Source organism: Triticum dicoccoides, chromosome 4A (genome assembly GCF_002162155.2).
Source record: "Triticum dicoccoides isolate Atlit2015 ecotype Zavitan chromosome 4A, WEW_v2.0, whole genome shotgun sequence".
Lineage (NCBI taxonomy): Eukaryota > Viridiplantae > Streptophyta > Magnoliopsida > Poales > Poaceae > Triticum > Triticum dicoccoides.
Window position 1 is genome coordinate 555,923,180 of NC_041386.1, and position 20,255 is coordinate 555,943,434.

Consider the following 20,255-nt stretch of genomic DNA (forward strand, 5'->3'; position numbering starts at 1 on the left):
CCTACCCCCTAGGCCCGTCGCCTCGAGCCATCTCCGGCGAGAATCGTCCGCATCTCGGGCGCCCGCCCCGTCCACCATCCTCCTCCGCGCCGCAGCTTCCCGGATTCCGCCTGCGCCGCCGTACCGGACCCGCAGCACCGCCGCCGCCGCCGCGCTCCCCCGGAGTCAATCCGCTCCCGAACACGCCCTCAGTTTGTTTTGTATTTTCGATTGATTGAAATCAATTATGCGCCCTCCATGCTAGAAACGGAGTCGGAATCCATCTCCCCGACGGTTTCGTCCCTCTCCGCCGCCCCGCCTATATTTATTGCCTCCCCCTTCTCCTGACCTGCGCAGCCTCCAATCCAATCTGACCGCTGTGCCCTAGACCTGCCGCCGCGCCGTAGCTCAGCGCCGCCGCCGACGCCTCACCCCCCAATTCCACGCGTCGCGGCCGTCGCCGTCTCTGTTCGGCCTCATCGTCGGTTAAACTCCACTGACCCTCCACCAGTTTCGGCCGGCACGCCGTCTTGATCCGCCGCTCAGGGGGGGTTTCCCAGGATTGAACCGTGGAGCCTGGCCCTCCAGCAGCCAGGCGCCGGTGAAGACAAGGAGTCGGTCTGCTTCTGCTGTCCTAGGGTAGTGCGACGTGTAGGCTCAGTTTGATTCTACTGCTGTAATATATTTTTGGTGTTGTATTGAACTCTACCTTGTAAAGCTGGTATCCCCAGCATTCCCCTTTGCTTTTATATAAAGCTTGTACAATCGACCTTTCATTGAAAAATAAAATAAATAATAATTTGGGAGCCTTGATGGCGAAGAGCAATCCTGGTTATCTTGGCGTCTCCGAGCCAATCTCATTAGGCGGGCCAACTGAGAAGGATGTCGTACAGACAGCCGAGGTCGAAAAGGTGTGTGTGTGTGTGTGTGTGATATGGGTGTCAGATAGCATTTTGGAATTTTCCGTTGCTCTCCTGTTTAATGTGTTCTGCTCATATGTTGTTATTGGTGTCGATCAGTTTCTTGCTGATGCGGGCTTGTATGAGAGTCAAGAGGAGGCTGTCTCGCGAGAAGAGGTCTTAGGCAAACTTGACCAGGTTTGAGCATACTCTGCCGATGTGCTTATATTTTGGATTATAATTTGGGTAAACCGGTTTCAAGATGACTCGTTGTTTATCCTGGCAGACTGTGAAAACTTGGATTAAGAAGGCCACTAGGGTGAGCGGTTATGGCGAGCAGTTTGTGCAAGAAGCAAATGCTAAGATCTTCACATTTGGTTCATACCGCCTTGGGGTACACCGTTGCGCCGTTTCTTGTCTAGTCCTATTTCTAAAGAAATACTTACTCGTTACTTGTTACAGTGTTCTCTTGCTTTTTGCCTATTTTGTATGTTTTTCCTATCAAATGATGCAAGAGTCATTACGCGTACATCTAGCAGAGTCTGGTGGTTTTAGTTAGGTTTACTGCTAGAGATATATACTGTCGCTGTTTTATGAGGTTTTCTATCTTTGTCACCTAAATTTACTGTTGTGATTCTACTTATTCTGTTGCTTATTGCACAGGTGCACGGTCCTGGCGCAGATATTGACACGCTATGTGTGGGTCCAAGACATGCAACTCGAAATGTAAGAGGATCTATTACTAAAATTCCAAAGGTATCAGTCTTATTGTGTCCAATGTGCATTTTATTTTTCGCAGGACTACTTCTTCAGGTGTCTTCACGATATGCTAGCCGAGATGCCAGAAGTTTCTGAATTACACCCAGTACCAGATGCTCATGTGCCTGTTTTGGGTTTCAAACTTTCTGGGGTGTCTATTGACCTTTTATATGCAAACCTTGCACATGTGGTTATTCCTGATGTAAGTTTTGTTTTACAGCTTTGTTATTTAAACAATATATCGGTACTGTATGCTATATTTATATTGTACTCATTGTAGTAAATGAGTAGGAAATGGAAGCATTTGCATCCTCAAAAAATGGAAGACCGTAAAATGGAGCTTAGCATTTTATTCCCTAGTTTTGTTTGGCTCGTGAATCATTTCATAACATGGTCTGATGATGTTTGATATGAATTCCTGATCATGTTACATGATTCCATTTCAGGATCTTGATCTTTCTCAGGACTCCATACTGCACAATGTTGATGAACAGGCTGTTCGTAGTTTAAATGGGTGTCGAGTTACTGATCAAATCTTACGATTGGTCCCGAACATTCCGGTATGTGTCGCCTGTTTCTCAAGTAAACATGTCAATATTATTCTATGGACTAAAACCTATTTGTTTTCTCAAATCCAGAGTTTTCGCACAACCTTAAGGTTCATGAGATACTGGGGGAAGCGCCGTGGGGTGTACTCAAACGTATGTTTCTTCTCGCTGCAAGAGTATGCTTTAAAGTATGAACGCACATGCATTTTTAGGGAAAGACCAGAAACTTTACACAAGGAGGCCAACAGAACAAGAGAATATTTCGCTTCATTCTAAAAGAAGACATTATGTTCCATTTGGTTTCAATCAAGAGTTGACACCAAATGTAACAATATGTTTGTCTGATTGTCTGCCATTTATCTGCCTTAATAGATCTATGGAAATAGCATTCATATTGTTTAGGGGTCAACTATTCAAGTAGTACTGTGGTAGTATGGGACACAGAATACAAGTAAAGAAAACAAGAGAACCAAAAAAGTTAGCATTTTCTTAAGCTGTTTACTGATATTTCTAAAATACTGTTGCACATAAAATATGGTTGGGTAAGTAAAACAAATTGCAGCATCTGGAGACACTTAGCACCCTGCTAACTATGTCCAGTGCATGATTGCATGTTTACATTACGGCGCATATGCATATCATTATATCAGTATTATGGTCTATGAATGTGAAATTGATACTCAAAATTTTCTTGCATGTCCAGGTTATGGGATTCTTGGGTGGCATAAATTGGGCAATTCTTGTTGCTCGTATATGTCAATTGTACCCAAATGCATCACCCAGCATGTTGATATCTCGTTTTTTCAGAGTCTACAGCCAGTGGAAGTGGCCCAACCCTGTTACACTTTGCCATATTGAGGAGGGTCCTCTTGGCCTCCCTGTTTGGGATCCAAGAAGAAACTTTAGAGACAGGGGCCATCAGATGCCTATAATTACACCCGCCTATCCTTGTATGAATTCTAGTTATAACGTATCTACTAGTACTAGGTATGTGATGGTCCAAGAATTCACACGAGGATACGAGATCTGCCAGGTGCTTATTATTTCAGAATAATTTGTTTATAATTTAACAGGAATTCAGTAATTAAATTCATAACATGCATTCAAATGGTGTGATGTTACTGATATCTACTGTCTAGTAGTAATATATTCATATTGATCTTAAAAGTGTGGATTTTATCCTCAGAAGACATTTATCTCAATGCATCTGTAATGCTAATGGAAGCGCCCCATTTCTGCTGTCTAAATAATAATTATTAATGCAGGATATGTATTTGTTATATTGGTATTTAGAGTTATGCAAATTCATTTTACTGTAGAGTTATCTTACTTTAATTATCTGATTAAAACATACTGTAATGTATGCATGTAATGCTTGCGTTTTTTATGTTAACTTATACAGTAGCAACTTTTTTGAATTTATGTTTAGAACTTCTATTTTGAGTTCACATGTATGGAACCTATTTATGTCTTGCATCAGACTTGATATCCCCTTGATGATTAACTGCAGGCAATAGATGAAAATAGAGCAACCTGGGATGATTTATTTGAGCCATATCCATTTTTTGAATTATATAAAAATTATTTGGAGGTTGGTATCACAGCAAGAAATGAAGATGACCTCAGGAATTGGAAAGGTTGGGTAGAGTCTCGCCTTCGGACGCTTGTATTAAAGGTGAATAACTGAAAAAAAAACTTTCATTCTTCTTAGTAATGTGTGCCGCCTGTGTTTTAATATGTGATTTTTGCTGCTGATGTAGTTTGAACGATATACTCATGAGATGCTCCTTGCACATCCGCATCCCAGAGATTTCTCAGATGGATCCAGGCCGTTGCATAGTTTTTACTTCATGGGTCTTTGGAGAAAACAAACCGCCCAACCTCAAGAAGCTGAGCAATTTGACATCAGAGGAATCGTAAATGAGTTTAAGAGCGCAGTTCTTGCTTATGCACATCGGAGAGAAGGAATGGATATTGAAGTGTCCCATGTAAAAAGAAAAGATATCCCTTTGTTTGTTTTTCCTGGTGGGGTGCGCCCTCCTCGGTCTTCCAGAACAGTAGCCAGGAGCAGTCGCACTGTTTCTAGGAATGCTGTTACAGCTGATGGTCAAGTTGGAAATCCATCGGGCGCTGAAAGTTGGAGTGATCCTCAATCTGCCCTAGATCATTCTGGTGGCTATCAAAGTACTTTGTTGGTCCCCAGTGTATCAAGTAAAGAAACCCAAAGTATTTTGAATGGGCATTCAAATCTTCACACAGAATCCCTTGAGCATGAACATCCAGGGCACTTTCTTGGAAGTACATCTGCTCCTGGGAACATTGCTGTGTTGGATGTAGTTACACAACCTAATAGTATGCCATCTACTTCAAGCAATGGTGCTCCAACAAATGGGCTGGACATTTGTTTCAATAGTTTACATAGGGAAGCTGAGGGGATTCCTGCAAATAATCCTGTGAATTTCTCTCCGGCTGTGGTTGATGAGCTTGATGAGCTGGCATCATATCAAGCTAAGCCTGACAATAAGCATGTGCCTTCTGTTCATGAATCATCTTTGGAAAGATGTTCTGGAAGGACCGTGGGGCAAACATGTAATTTGAGTTCTCATGGTAATAATCATCTGAAGCGCAAGGCTGAGGAAGAGCTGGAGGTATTTTTTTTCCTTTTAACTTTTTTCATATGTATTTAGATTTATGCATACTCATTAGCTCTTAATGCTTTAGTTCTCTAAATGCATGGTGTGATTTAGCTTCTTCCACTATTATTTGCTTGTATTTTGATATTAATTGTGATTCTGTTTTTATTTTTAAAAAGCCACTTGAGCTTGCTGGCCCACCAGTTGCCGCCACTCGTGCATCAACATCAACCGTTCAAAGAAAGCCCCTCAGGTACTCTTGTGCTACCTACTAACTGCCTGTATTTGGAAATATATGACGTCCTAGAAAGCTGTAGTCAAACTTCTCTAGCTTTGACTTACAAATATATGATGTATTATAGATTGATCAAAGCAAAAGTAACATTTCATTGGAAGTATGGTTTGTCATGACAAGTACTATTCTAAATGTATTACTAACATATTCATTTGCAAAGTAATAATGGTCAAAAACCTATTTTATGTTGGGAGACTGCCAATGTGCGTGTCTCCACTTGTCGGATGGATACTCACAGTATGTTGGCAGTTCATCTTGTTTGTTGGTTTTCCTGTTTGATGTGCGATGTTATGCTGATAATAACATTTCTTTTTAATCTGTTTAAGGCTTAGATTGTCAACTGTGCCGCAACCAAAACAAGCTGAATGAAGCTCCGGAATCCAACACCAGGCCAACGCGTCGTGAAGATACCGAGGATAGGACAATTCCAGCGAGAGCTTTCAATTTTTCATTTTATTATGTTCAAATGTAAACATCCACTGTAGGCCATTGTAAGCCAACTTTTCTGCCACGGAAAAAGTACAAGAGAAAATGTTGTAATTTACGACCTTTTTAACCGTGGCACATGCTGTTTGCGATCTTGGAATCTTTTCATCTTTGCTTGGATTGTGTATTCACTGTAAAAGACATATGCTCTGCTAATATATAATTATTATTTGTCAATAAATGCCGGCCTTGTGCATAAATTGAACGAAGGAACTTGAGCGGCCTTTGGTGGTTAGCTGTGTGGTTATCAAGGTTTTAAATTGCATTTTTTTGTAGCTTAGCGATGAGGTCCGAGCTATAGCCATGTTAGCTATCACGGATACTATTTACAATTGCTTTTTTAAAGTAATAAAATGACAAGAAAAACTCACAATCAAGACAAAACTGAAACACAGATTTTTAGATTTCGAATAGCTGAGATAGCATAACTAGAATCCGCAAGAGGGAAAGAGCAAAAACGAGATTGAATCAAAGTGAATGGATGATTAATCCTGGTTTCTATTGATTCTCAAGTATATATACATCGGGAAGAGATGGGAATAAGAGGTGCCTGTTCAGAGGCCGGCATCCCTCCACAACAAGTGAACTTAGACATCGGTACAAAATTTTATATCATAGGACATCTTCAAAGCGGACTCTCAAATCACCTGCAAACGTCTGGACCGAGTTGTTCGGACGCTACAAATCATCCAACGTCATCCTCCATCGTTTCGCCGATGCTTTCGCGTGCCTGTTTCCCGCAAACCAGGGGGGTTTGCTAGAGTCCAAACCTCCGCCACGTAGGACTTCGACACCCTTGGCCTACCCAAAACCATACCCAGTGCCCCGCGTCTCCACCCCCTTGCTCTGCATCCACTTCCTCCCTACCCGACGACGTCACTATATCACCCCGGTCGTCCGTCAAGCCTTTGTCAGACCTGTGCAACCTGCGCTGCTCCACCCGGTTGCCACATCGCTTTGCCTAGGCCACCGTTCCACCTCTTGTTCGTCCGCCGCATAGGTACCATCTGCCCATGTGGATGCTGTCCATGAAGAAAATATGCCCTAGAGGCAATAATAAAGTTGTTATTTATATTTCCTTATATCATGATAAATGTTTATTATTCATGCTAGAATTGTATTAACTGGAAACTTAGTACATGTGTGAATACATAGACAAACAGTATCCCTAGTATGCCTCTACTTGACTAGCTCGTTAATCAAAGATGGTTAAGTTTCCTAGCCATAGAAATGTGTTGTCATTTGATGGACAAGACCCATCCATTAGCTTAGCATAATGATCGTTTAGTTTTTCTGCTATTGCTTTCTTCATGACTTATACATGTTCCTCAGACTATGAGATTATGCAACTCCCGAATACCGGAGGAACACCTTGTGTGCTATCAAACGTCACAATGTAACTGGGTGATTATAAAGATGCTCTACATATGTCTCCGATGGTGTTTGTTGAGTTGGCATAGATCACGATTAGGATTTGTCACTCCGTGTATCGGAGAGGTATCTCTGGGCCCTCTCGATAATGCACATCACTATGGGCCTTGCAAGCAATGTGTCTAATGAGTTAGCTGCGGGATGATGCATTACAGAACGAGTAAAGAGACTTGCCGGTGACGAGATTGAATTAGGTATGATGATACCAACGATCGAATCTCTGGCAAGTAACATACCGATGACAAAGGGAACAACGTATGTTGTTATGCGGTTTGACCGATAAAGATCTTCGTAGAATATGTAGGAACCAATATGAGCACCCAGGTTCCGCTATTGGTTATTGACCGGAGATGTGTCTCGGTCATGTCTACATAGTTCTCGAACCCATAGGGTCCGCACGCTTAATGTTCGATGACGATTTGTATTATGAGTTATGTGATTTGATGACCAAAGATTGTTCGGAGTCCCGGATGAGATCACAGACATGACGAGGAGTCTTGAAATGGTCCAGACATAAAGATTCATATATTGGAAGGTTACATTCGGACACCGGAATGGTTCGAGTCGTTTCGGATGAGTTTCGGAGTACCGGGGGTTACCGGAACCCCCCCCCCCCCAGAAGTTATTGGGCCTCATGGGCCTAGTGGTGGAAGAGAGGAGGCCGGCCAAGGAGTGGCGCGCGCCCCCCAAGCCCAATCCGAATTGGGTTAGGGTTGGGGGGTGGGGTGGCCCCCCTTTCCTTCTCTCCTCCTTCTCCTTCCCTCCTCCTACTAGGAATAGGAAAGAGGAGGGGAATCCTACTTGGACTAGGGAGTCCTAGTAGGATTCCCCACACCTGGCGCGCCCCCTTAGGGTCGGCCACCTCTTCCCTCCCTTCCTTTATATACGTGGCCAAGGGGCACCCCATAGACACACAAGTTGATCTTTTAGCCGTGTGCGGTGCCCCCCTCCATAGTTACACAACTCGGTCATATCGTTGTAGTGCTTAGGCGAAGCCCTGCATCAGTAACTTCATCATCACCGTCACCACGCCGTCGTGCTGATGGAACTCTCCCTCGGTCTCAGCTGGATCAAGAGTACGAGGGACGTCACCGAGCTGAACGTGTGCTAATCGCAAAGGTGCCGTGCGTTGACGAAATCATTGTGGTTTTGATGCGTAGGTAAGAACGGTTCTTGCTAGAGGCCCGTAGCAGCCACGTAGAACTTGCAACAACAAACTAGAGGACATCTAACTTGTTTTTGTAGGGCATGTTGTGATGTGATATGGTCAAGACGTGATGATATAAATTGTTGTATGAGATGATCATGTTTTGTAAAAGTTATCGGCAACTGGCAGGAGCCATATGGTTGTCGCTTTATTGTATGAAATGCAATCGCCATGTAATTGCTTTACTTTATCACTAAGCGGTAGCGATAGTCGTAGAAGCAATAGTTGGCGAGAAGACAATGATGCTACGACGGAGATCAAGGAGTCAAGCCGGCGACGATGGTGATCATGATGGTGCTTTGGAGATGGAGATCAAAGGCACAAGATGATGATGGCCATATCATATCACTTATTTTGATTGCATGTGATGTTTATCCTTTATGCATCTTATTTTGCTTAGTACGACGGTAGCATTATAAGATGATCTCTTACTCAATTTCAAGGTACAAGTGTTCTCCCTGAGTATGCACTGTTGCTACAGTTTGTCGTGCCGAGACACCACGTGATGATCGGGTGTGATAAGCTCTACGTTCACATACAACGGGTGCAAGCCAGTTTTGTACAAGCAGAATACTCAGGTTAAACTTGATGATCCTAGCATATGCAGATATGGCCTCGGAACACTGAGACCGAAAGGTCGAGCATGAATTATATAGTAGATATGATCAACATAGTGATGTTCACCATTGAAAACTTCTCCATCTCATGTGATGATCGGACATGGTTTAGTTGATATGGATCACGTGATCATTTATATGACTAGAGGGATGTCTATCTAAGTGGGAGTTCTTAAGTAATATGATTAATTGAACTTTAATTTATCATGAACTTAGTACCTGATAGTATTTTTCATGTCTATGTTGTTGTAGATAAATGGCCCGTGCTACTGTTCCTTTGCATTTTAACGCGTTCCTAGAGAAAGCTAAGTTGAAAGATGATGGTAGCAACTACACCGACTGGGTCCGTAACTTGAGGATTATCCTCACTGCTGCACAGAAGAATTATGTCCTGGAAGCACCGCTAGGTGCAAAGCCCGCTGCAGGAGCATCTCCAGATGTTATGAACGTCTGGCAGAGCAAAGTTGATGACTACTTGATAGTTCAGTGTGCCATGCTTTATGGCTTAGAATCGGGACTTCAACGATGTTTTGAATGTCATGGAGCATATGAGATGTTTCAGGAGTTGAAGTTAATATTTCAAGCAAATGCCCAGATTGAGAGATATAAAGTCTCCAATAAGTTCTATAGCTGCAAGATGGAGGAGAATTGTTCTGTCAGTGAGCATATACTCAGAATGTTTGGGTACCACAACCACTTGACTCAACTGGGAGTTAATCTTCCTGATGATAGTGTCATTGACAGAGTTCTTCAATCACTACCACCAAGTTACAAAAGCTTCGTGATGAACTATAATGTGCAAGGTATGGATAAGACAATTCCCGAGCTCATCGCAATGCTAAAAGCCGCGGAGGTAGAAATCAAGAAGGAGCATCAAGTGTTGATGGTCAACAAGACCACTAGTTTCAAGAAGAAGGGCAAAGGGAAGAAGGGGACACTACTAGGGAAAACCTTATACACAGAATCTTAGCAGCAGCGCGACAAAAAAAGAAGCGCTACTGCTAATTAGCAGTAGCGCGGGTTTTTACCCCTCGCTACTACTAAGTTGATAGTAGTAGCGCGGGTTTTTAACCCTCGCTACTACTAAGCGGTCTCTACCGTGCTCCCCGACACATGCCATAGTAGTAGCGAGGGGTATAAACCCGCGCTACTACTAAGTTGATAGTAGCAGCGCGGTTTTATACCCCTCGCTACTGCTAAGTACGAGGTAGGTGAAGTCGCCATATCCTTGGCCGAATCCCCATCTCCTCGCCCAAATCCCTCCTCTCTTCCACCATTCTCTCCTCTCACTTTCCATACGCTCTCACATGGACCTCTTGCCCATGCGCCCATCCATCTCCGTGGCACTGAAAGAGGCCACCGCCTTGCGCCACCGGTGTTTAGGAGCTCGTCGGTCTTCCACCGATGTCTAGGAGGCCGCCGCCCCGCGCCACCACACTGGAGCACCTCACCACCGGTGACTAGCTCCGCTGCTCCCTACATCACCTTCCTATCTCCCTCGGTTTTCCTTTCCTCTCTCTTCCTCTGGTTTGACTCACCCTCCCATGTCCATGCCCATGCAGGTCGTCGCCATGGACGACCCGGAGCTATCTGGCATGGTCAGCAAGAGGAGCCCCACGCCGCTGCCTGGCTCTGCCATAGACACGGGCCCTCTCCAACAGCCACTACTGGATCTGGTCTTCTGTCCGTTCATGCCTCCTGCGACGCCAATCATCGCTAGATCGAATCACTGCTACCATTGACAACATGCACGGGATCAAGATTTTTTGTTTTGTTTTTGAAAGTAATAGCAGTAGCGCGGGATATTAGACCCGCTACAGCTAATTAGCAGTAGCGTTGTTTGTAACGCATGCTACAGCTAACCATGTATAGCAGTAGCATGTGTCAACACGCGCTACTGCTACAAGTTAGCTGTGGTGCCGTATCAGTAGCGTGGGAACCCACGCTACTGATACACCCAAAACCCGCGCTGCTGCTAGGCTTTTCCCTAACAGTGGGAACTTCAAGAAGAACGACAAGCAAGTTGCTGCTCAAGTGAAGAAACCCAAGTTTGGACCTAAGCCCGAGACTGAGTGCTTCTACTGCAAAGGGACTGGTCACTAGAAGCGGAACTGTCCCAATTATTTGGCGGATAAGAAGGATGGCAACGTTAAAGGTATATTTGATATGCATGTTATTGATGTGTACTTCACTAATGCTCGCAGTAGCGTCTGGGTATTTGATACTGGTTCTGTTGCTCACATTTGCAACTGGAAACACGGGCTACGGATTAAGCGAAGATTGGCTAAGGACGAGATGACGATGCGCGTGGGAAATGGTTCCAAAGTCGATGTGATCGCAGTCGGCACACTACCTCTACATCTACCTTCGGGATTAGTTTTAGACCTGAATAATTGTTATTTGGTGCCAACGTTAAGCATGAACATTATATCTGGATCTTGTTTTGATGCGAGACAGTTATTCATTTAAATAAGAGAATAATGGTTGTTCTATTTATATGAGTAATATCTTTTATGGTCATGCACCCTTGATGAGTGGTCTATTTTTATTGAATCTCGATAGTAGTGATACACATATTCATAGTATTGAGGCCAAAAGATATAAGTTTAATAATGATAGTGCAACTTATTTGTGGCACTACTGTTTAGGTCATATTGGTGTAAAGCGCATGAAGAAACTCCATGCTAATGGGCTTTTGGAACCACTTGATTATGAATCACTTGATGCTTGCGAACCATGCCTCATGGGCAAGATGACTAAGACTCCGTTCTCCGGAACAATGGAGCGAGCAACAGACTTATTGGAAATAATACATACTGACGTATGCAGTCCGATGAGTGTTGATGCTCGCGGCAGGTGTCGTCACTTTCTGACCTTCACCGATGATTTGAGCAGATATGGGTATATCAACTTGATGAAACATAAGTCCGAAACATTTGAAAAGTTCAAAGAATTTCAGAGTGAAGTGCAAAATCACCGTAACAAGAAAATTAAGTTTCTATGGTCTGATCGTGGAGGTGAATATTTGAGTTACGAATTTGGTCTTCATTTGAAACAATGTGGAATAGTTTCACAGCTTACGCCACCTAGAACACCACGGCGTAATGGTGTGTCCGAATGTCGTAATCGTACTTTATTAGATATGGTGCGATCTATGATGTCTCGTACTGATTTACCGCTATCGTTTTGGGGTTATGCTTTAGAGATGGCTGCATTCACGTTAAATAAGGCACCATCGAAATCCGTTGAGACGACACCATATGAACTGTGGTTTGGCAAGAAACCCAAGTTGTCGTTTCTTAAAGTTTGGGGCTGCGATGCTTATGTGAAAAATCTTCAACCTGATAAGCTTGAATCCAAATCGAAGAAATGTGTCTTCATAGGATATCCAAAGGAGACTGTTGGGTACACCTTCTATCATAGATTCAAAGGCAAGATATTCATTGCAAAGAATGGATCCTTTCTAGAGAAGGAGTTTCTCTCGAAAGAAGTGAGTGGGAGGAAAGTAGAACTTGATGAGGTAATTGTACCTTCTCCCTTATTGGAAAGTATATCATCACATAAATCAGTTCCAGTGATTCCTACACCAATTAGTGAGGAAGCTAATGATGATGACCATGAAACTTCTAATCAAGTTACTACCAGACCTCGTAGGTCAACCAGAGAAAGATCCGCACCAGAGTGGTATGGTAATCCAGTTTTGGAGGTCATGTTACTTGACCATGATGAACCTACGAACTATGAGGAAGCGATGATGAGCCCAGATTCCGCAAAATGGCTTGAGGCCATGAAATTTGAGATGGGATCCATGTATGAGAACAAAGTGTGAACTTTGGTTGACTTGCTCGATGATCGGCAAGCAATAGAGAATAAATGGATCTTCAAGAAGAAGACTGACGCTGGCGGTAATATTACTGTCTACAAAGCTCGACTTGTTGCGAAAGGTTTTCGGCAAGTTCAAGGAGTTGACTACGATGATACCTTCTCACCTGTAGCGATGCTTAAGTCTGTCTGAATCATGTTAGCAATTGCCGCATTTTATGATTGTGAAATTTGGCAAATGGATGTCAAAACTGCATTCCTTAATGGATATCTCAAAGAAGAGTTGTATATGACGCAACTAGAAGGTTTTGTCGATCCAAAAGGTGCTAACAAAGTGTGCAAGCTCCAGCAATCCATTTATGGACTGGTGCAAGCCTCTCAGAGTTGGAATATACGCTTTGATAGTGTGATCAAAGCATATGGTTTTATACAGACTTTTGGAGAAGCCTGTATTTACAAGTGAGTGGGAGCTCCGTAGCATTTCTGATATTATATGTGGATGACATATTGTTGCTCGGAAATGATACTGAATTTCTGAATAGCACAAAAGGATACTTGAATAAGAATTTTTCAATGAAAGACCTCGGTGAAGATGCTTATATATTGGGCATCAAGATTTATAGAGATAGATCGAGACGCTTAATTGGAATTTCACAAAGCACATACCTTGATAAAGTTTTGAAGAAGTTCAAAATGGATCGGTCAAATAAAGGGTTCTCTCCTGTGTTACAAGGTGTGAAGTTGAGTCAGACTCAATGCCCGACCACTACAGAAGATATAGAGAAAATGAAAGTCATTCCCTATGCCTCAGCCATAGGTTCTATCATGTATGCAATGTTGTGTACCATACCTGATGTGTGCCTTTCTATTAGTTTAGCCGGGAGGTACCAAAGTAATCCAGGAGTGGGTCACTAGACAACGGTCAAGAACATCCTGAAATACCTGAAAAGGACTAAGGATATGTTTCACGTTTATGGAGGTGACAAAGAGCTCGTCGTAAACGGTTACGTCGATGCAAGCTTTGACACTGATCCGAATGACTCTAAGTCACAAATCGGATACATATTTTTATTGAATGGTGGAGCTGTCAGTTGGTGCAGTTCTAAGCAGAGTGTCTTGGCGGGATCTACGTGTGAAGCAGAGTACATAGCTATTTCGGAAGCAGCAAATGAAGGAGTCTGGATGAAGGAGTTCATATCCGATCTAGGTGTAATACCTAGTGCATCGGGTCCAATGAAAATCTTTTGTGACAATACTGGTGCAATTGCCTTGGCAAAGGAATCCAGATTTCACAAGAGAACCAAGCACATCAAGAGATGCTTCAATTCCATCCGCGATCAAGTCAAGGAGGTAGACATAGAGATTTGCAAGATACATACGGATCTGAATGTTGCAGACCCGTTGACTAAGCCTCTCTCACGAGCAAAACATGATCAACACCAAGACTCCATGGGTGTTAGAATCATTACTATGTAATCTGGATTATTGACTCTAGTGCAAGTGGGAGACTTAAGGAAATATGCCCTAGAGGCAATAATAGAGTTGTTATTTATATTTCCTTATATCATGATAAATGTTTATTATCCATGCTAGAATTGTATTAACCGGAATCTTAGTACATGTGTGAATACATAGACAAACAGAGTGTCCCTAGTATGCCTCTACTTGACTAGCTCGGTAATCAAAGATGGTTAAGTTTCCTAGCCATAGACATGTGTTGTCCTTTGATGAACGGGATCACATCATTAGAAAATGATGTGATGGACAAGACCCATCCGTTAGCTTAGCATAATGATCATTTAGTTTTTCTGCTATTGCTTTCTTCATGACTTATACATGTTCCTCAGACTATGAGATTATGCAACTCCCGGATACCGGAGGAACACCTTGTGTGCTATCAAACGTCACAACGTAACTGGGTGATTATAAAGATGCTCTATAGGTGTCTCCGATGGTGTTTGTTGAGTTGGCATAGATCAAGATTAGGATTTGTCACTCCGTGTATCGGAGAGGTATCTCTGGGCCCTCTCGGTAATGCACATCACTATGAGCCTTGCAAGCAATGTGTCTAATGACTTAGCCACAGGATGACGCATTACGGAACGAGTAAAGAGACTTTCCGGTGACGAGATTGAACTAGGTATGATGATACCTGAAGGAAATATGCCCTAGAGGCAATAATAATGTTATTATTTTATTTCCTTATATCATGATAATTGTTTATTATTCATGCTAGAATTGTATTATCCGGAAACATAATACTTGTGTGAATACATAGACAAACCAAACGTCACTAGTATGCCTCTACTGGACTAGCTCATTAATCGAAGATGGTTATGTTTCCTAACCATAGATATGTGTTTTGATTAATGGGATCACATCATTAGGAGAATGATGTGATTGACATGACCCATTCCATTAGCTTAGCACCCGATCGTTTAGTATGTTGCTATTGCTTTCTTCATGACTTATACATGTTCCTATGAATATGAGATTATGCAACTCCCGTTTGCCGGAGGAACACTTTGTGTGCTACCAAACGTCACAACGTTACTGGGTGATTATAAAGGAGCTCTACAGGTGTCTCCAAAGGTACATGTTGGGTTGGCGTATTTCGAGATTAGGATTTGTCACTCCGATTGTCGGAGAGGTATCTCTGGGCCCTCTCGGTAATGCACATCACATAAGCCTTGCAAGCATTACAACTAATGAGATAGTTGCAAGATGATGTATTACGAAACGAGTAAAGAGACTTGCCGGTAACGAGATTGAACTAGGTATTGAGATACCGACGATCGAATCTCGGGCAAGTAGCATACCGATGACAAAGGGAACAACGTATGTTGTTATGCGGTCTGACCGATAGAGATCTTCATAGAATATGTGGGAGCCAATATGAGCATCTAGGTTCCGCTATTGGTTATTGACCGGAGACGTGTCTCGGTCATGTCTACATTGTTCTCGAACCCGTAGGGTCCGCACGCTTAAGGTTTTGATGACAGTTATATTATGAGTTTATGCATTTTGATGTACCGAAGTTTGTTCAGAGTCCCGGATGTGATCACGGACATGACGAGGAGTCTCGAAATGGTCGAGACATAAAGATTGATATATTGGAAGCCTATATTTGGATATCGGAAGTGTTCCGGGTGAAATTGGGATTTTACCGGAGTATCGGGAGGTTACCGAAACCCCCCGGGAGGTATATGGGCCTTAGTGGGCTTTAGCGGAAGAGAGGAGAGGTGGCCAGGGTTGGGCCGCGCGCCCCTCCCCCCTTAGTCCGAATAGGACAAGGAGAGGGGGGCGGCGCCCCCCTTCCTTCTCTCTCTCCTCTTTCCCCCTCCCGAGTCCTATTCCAACTAGGAAAGGGGGGAATCCTACTCCTGGTGGGAGTAGGACTCCTCCTGGCGCGCCCTCCTCCTGGTCGGCCGCACCTCCCCTGCTCCTTTATATACGGGGGCAGGGGGCACCCCTAGACACACAAGTTGATCCACGTGATCATATTCTTAGCCGTGTGCGGTGCCCCCTTCCACCATAATCCTCGATAATATTGTAGCGGTGCTTAGGCGAAGCCCTGCGACGGTAGTACATCAAGATCGTCACCACACCGTCGTGCTGACGGAACTCTTTCCCGACAATTTGCTGGATCGGAGTCCAGGGATCGTCATCGAGCTGAACGTGTGCTAGAACTCGGAGGTGCCGTAGTTTCGGTGCTTGATCGGTCGAGCTGTGAAGACGTACGACTACATCAACCGTGTTGTGCTAATGCTTCCGCTGTCGGTCTACAAGGGTATGTAGATCACAGTCTCCCCTCTCGTTGCTATGCATCACCATGATCTTGCGTGTGCGTAGGAATTTTTTTGAAATTACTACGTTCCCCATCAGTGGTATCAGAGCCTAGGTTTTATGTGTTGATGTTATATGCACGAGTAGAACACAAGTGAGTTGTGGGCGATATAAGTCATACTGCTTACCAGCATGTCATACTTTGGTTCGGCGGTATTGTTGGACGAAGCGGCCCGGACCGACATTACGCGTACGCTTACGCGAGACCGGTTCTCCCGACGTGCTTTGCACAAAGGTGTCTAGCGGGTGACAGTTTCTCCAACTTTAGTTGAACCGAGTGTGGCTACGCCCGGTCCTTGCGAAGGTTAAAACAGCACCAACTTGACAAACTATCGTTGTGATTTTGATGCGTAGGTAAGATTGGTTCTTGCTTAAGCCCGTAGCAGCCACGTAAAACTTGCAACAACAAAGTAGAGGACGTCTAACTTGTTTTTGCAGGGCATGTTGTGATGTGATATGGTCAAGACATGATGCTAAATTTTATTGTACGAGATGATCATGTTTTGTAACCGAGTTATCGGCAACTGGCAGGAGCCATATGGTTGTCGCTTTATTGTATGCAATGCAATCGCGCTGTAATGCTTTACTTTATCACTAAGCGGTAGCGATAGTCGTGGAAGCATAAGATTGGCGAGACGACAACGATGCTACGACGGAGATCAAGGTGTCGCGCCGGTGACGATGGTGATCACGACGGTGCTTCGAAGATGGAGATCACAAGCACAAGATGATGATGGCCATATCATATCACTTATATTGATTGCATGTGATGTTTATCTTTTATGCATCTTATCTTGCTTTGATTGACGGTAGCATTATAAGATGATCTCTCACTAATTATCAAGAAGTGTTCTCCCTGAGTATGCACCGTTGCGAAAGTTCTTCGTGCTGAGACACCACGGGATGATCGGGTGTGATAGGCTCTACGTTCAAATACAACGGGTGCAAAACAGTTGCACACGCGGAATACTCAGGTTATACTTGACGAGCCAAGCATATACAAATTTGGCCTCGGAACACGGAGACCGAAAGGTCGAGCGTGAATCATATAGTAGATATGATCAACATAGTGATGTTCACCAATGAAACTACTCCATCTCACGTAATGATCGGACATGGTTTAGTTGATTTGGATCACGTAATCACTTAGAGGATTAGAGGGATGTCTATCTAAGTGGGAGTTCTTTAAGTAATATGATTAATTGAACCTAAATTTATCATGAAACTTAGTACCTGATAGTATCTTGCTTGTTTATGTTTGATTGTAGATAGATGGCCCGTGCTGTTGTTCCGTTGAATTTTAATGCGTTCCTTGAGAAAGCAAAGTTGAAAGATGATGGTAGCAATTGCACGGACTGGGTCCGTATATTGAGGATTATCCTCATTGCTGCACAGAAGAATTACGTCCTGGAAGCACCGCTGGGTGCCAGGCCTGCTGCTGGAGCAACACCAGATGTTATGAACATCTGGCAGAGCAAAGCTGATGACTACTCGACAGTTCAGTGTGCCATGCTTTACGCTTAGAATCGGGACTTCAACGACGTTTTGAACGTCATGGAGCATATGAGATGTTCCAGGAGTTGAAGTTAATATTTCAAGCAAATGCCCAGATTGAGAGATATGAAGTCTCCAATAAGTTCTATAGCTGCAAGATGGAGGAGAACAGTTCAGTCAGTGAGCATATACTCAAAATGTCTGGGTATAATAATCACTTGATTCAATTGGGAGTTAATCTTCTAGATGATTGCGTCATTGACAGAATTCTCCAATCACTGCCACCAAGCTACAAGAGCTTCGTGATGAACTATAATATGCAAGGGATGAATAAGACTATTCCCGAGCTCTTCGCAATGCTGAAAGCTGCGGAAGTAGAAATCAAGAAGGAGCATCAAGTGTTGATGGTCAACAAGACCACTAGTTTCAAGAAAAAGGGCAAAGGGAAGAAAAAGGGGAACTTCAAAAAGAACAGCAAGCAAGTTGCTACTCAAGAGAAGAAACCAAAACCTAGACCTAAGCCTGAAACTGAGTGCTTCTACTACAAGCAGACTGGTCACTGGAAGCGGAACCACCCCAAGTATTTGGCGGATAAGAAGGATGACAAGGTGAACAAAGGTATATGTGATATACATGTTATTGATGTGTACCTTACTAATGCTCGCAGTAGCACCTGGGTATTTGATACTGGTTCTGTTGCTAATATTTGCAACTCGAAACAGGGACTACGGATTAAGCGAAGATTGGCTAAGGACGAGGTGACGATGCGCGTGGGAAATGGTTCCAAAGTCGATGTGATCGCAGTCGGCACGCTACCTCTGCATCTACCTTCGGGATTAGTATTAGACCTAAATAATTGTTATTTGGTGCTAGCGTTAAGCATGAACATTATATCTGGATCTTGTTTGATGCGAGACGGTTATTCATTTAAATCAGAGAATAATGGTTGTTCTATTTACATGAGTAATATCTTTTATGGTCATGCACCCTTAAAGAGTGGTCTATTCTTATTAAATCTTGATAGTAGTGACACACATATTCATAGTGTTGAAACCAAAAGATGCAGAGTTGATAATGATAGTGCAACTTATTTGTGGCACTGCCGCTTGGGTCATATCGGTATAAAGCGCATGAAGAAACTCCATACTAATGGGCTTTTGGAACCACTTGATTATGAATCACTTGGTACTTGTGAACCGTGCCTTATGGGTAAGATGACAAAAACACCGTTCTCCGGTACTATGGAGAGAGCAACAGATTTATTGGAAATCATACATACAGATGTATGTGGTCCGATGAATGTTGAGGCTCGTGGCGGATATCGTTATTTTCTCACCTTCACAGATGACTTAAGCAGATATGGATATATCTACTTAATGAAACATAAGTCTGAAACATTTGAAAAGTTCAAAGAATTTCAGAGTGAAGTTGAAAATCATCGTAACAAGAAAATAAAATTCCTATGATCTGATCATGGAGGAGAATATTTGAGTTACGAGTTTGGTGTACATTTAAAACAATGTGGAATAGTTTCGCAACTCACGCCACCCGGAACACCACAGCGTAATGGTGTGTCCAAACGTCGTAATCGTACTTTACTAGATATGGTGCGATCTATGATGTCTCTTACTGATTTACCGCTATCATTTTGGGGATATGCTCTAGAGACGGCCGCATTCACGTTAAATAGGGCACCATCAAAATCCGTTGAGACGATGCCATATGAACTGTGGTTTGGCAAGAAACCAAAGTTGTCGTTTTTGAAAGTTTGGGGCTGCGATGCTTATGTGAAAAAACTTCAACCTGATAGGCTCGAACCCAAATCGAAGAAATGTGTCTTCATAGGATATCCAAAGGAAACTATTGGATACACCTTCTATCACAGATCCGAAGGCAAGACTTTTGTTGCTAAATTCGGAAAATTTCTAGAGAAGGAGTTTCTCTCGAAAGAAGTGAGTGGGAGGAAAGTAGAACTTGACGAGGTAACTGTACCTGCTCCCTTATTGGAAAGTAGTACATCACAGAAACCAGTTTCTGTGACACCTACACCAATTAGTGAGGAAGCTAATGATAATGATCATGAAACTTCAGAACAAGATACTACTGAACCTCGTAGATCAACCAGAGTAAGATCCGCGCCAGAGTGGTATGGTAATCCTGTTCTGGAAGTCATGCTACTAGATCATGATGAACCTACGAACTATGAAGAAGCGATGGTGAGCCCAGATTCCGCAAAATG

At 43.2% G+C, this 20,255-nt stretch overlaps 1 protein-coding gene across 1 annotated transcript; it reads left to right on the plus strand.

Annotated features, from left to right (window-relative positions):
- Positions 1-6: 6 nt before the first annotated feature.
- LOC119286731 (nuclear poly(A) polymerase 1-like) lies at positions 7-5,780 on the plus strand. The gene is made up of 12 exons (XM_037566174.1): positions 7-890; positions 999-1,076; positions 1,165-1,272; positions 1,542-1,604; positions 1,678-1,839; positions 2,084-2,197; positions 2,276-2,338; positions 2,889-3,218; positions 3,696-3,860; positions 3,946-4,833; positions 4,998-5,071; positions 5,440-5,780. The coding sequence occupies exons 1-12, from the start codon at positions 792-794 to the stop codon at positions 5,480-5,482; spliced, it is 2,187 nt and encodes a 728-aa protein (XP_037422071.1). The 5' UTR covers positions 7-791; the 3' UTR covers positions 5,483-5,780.
- Positions 5,781-20,255: the final 14,475 nt, after the last annotated feature.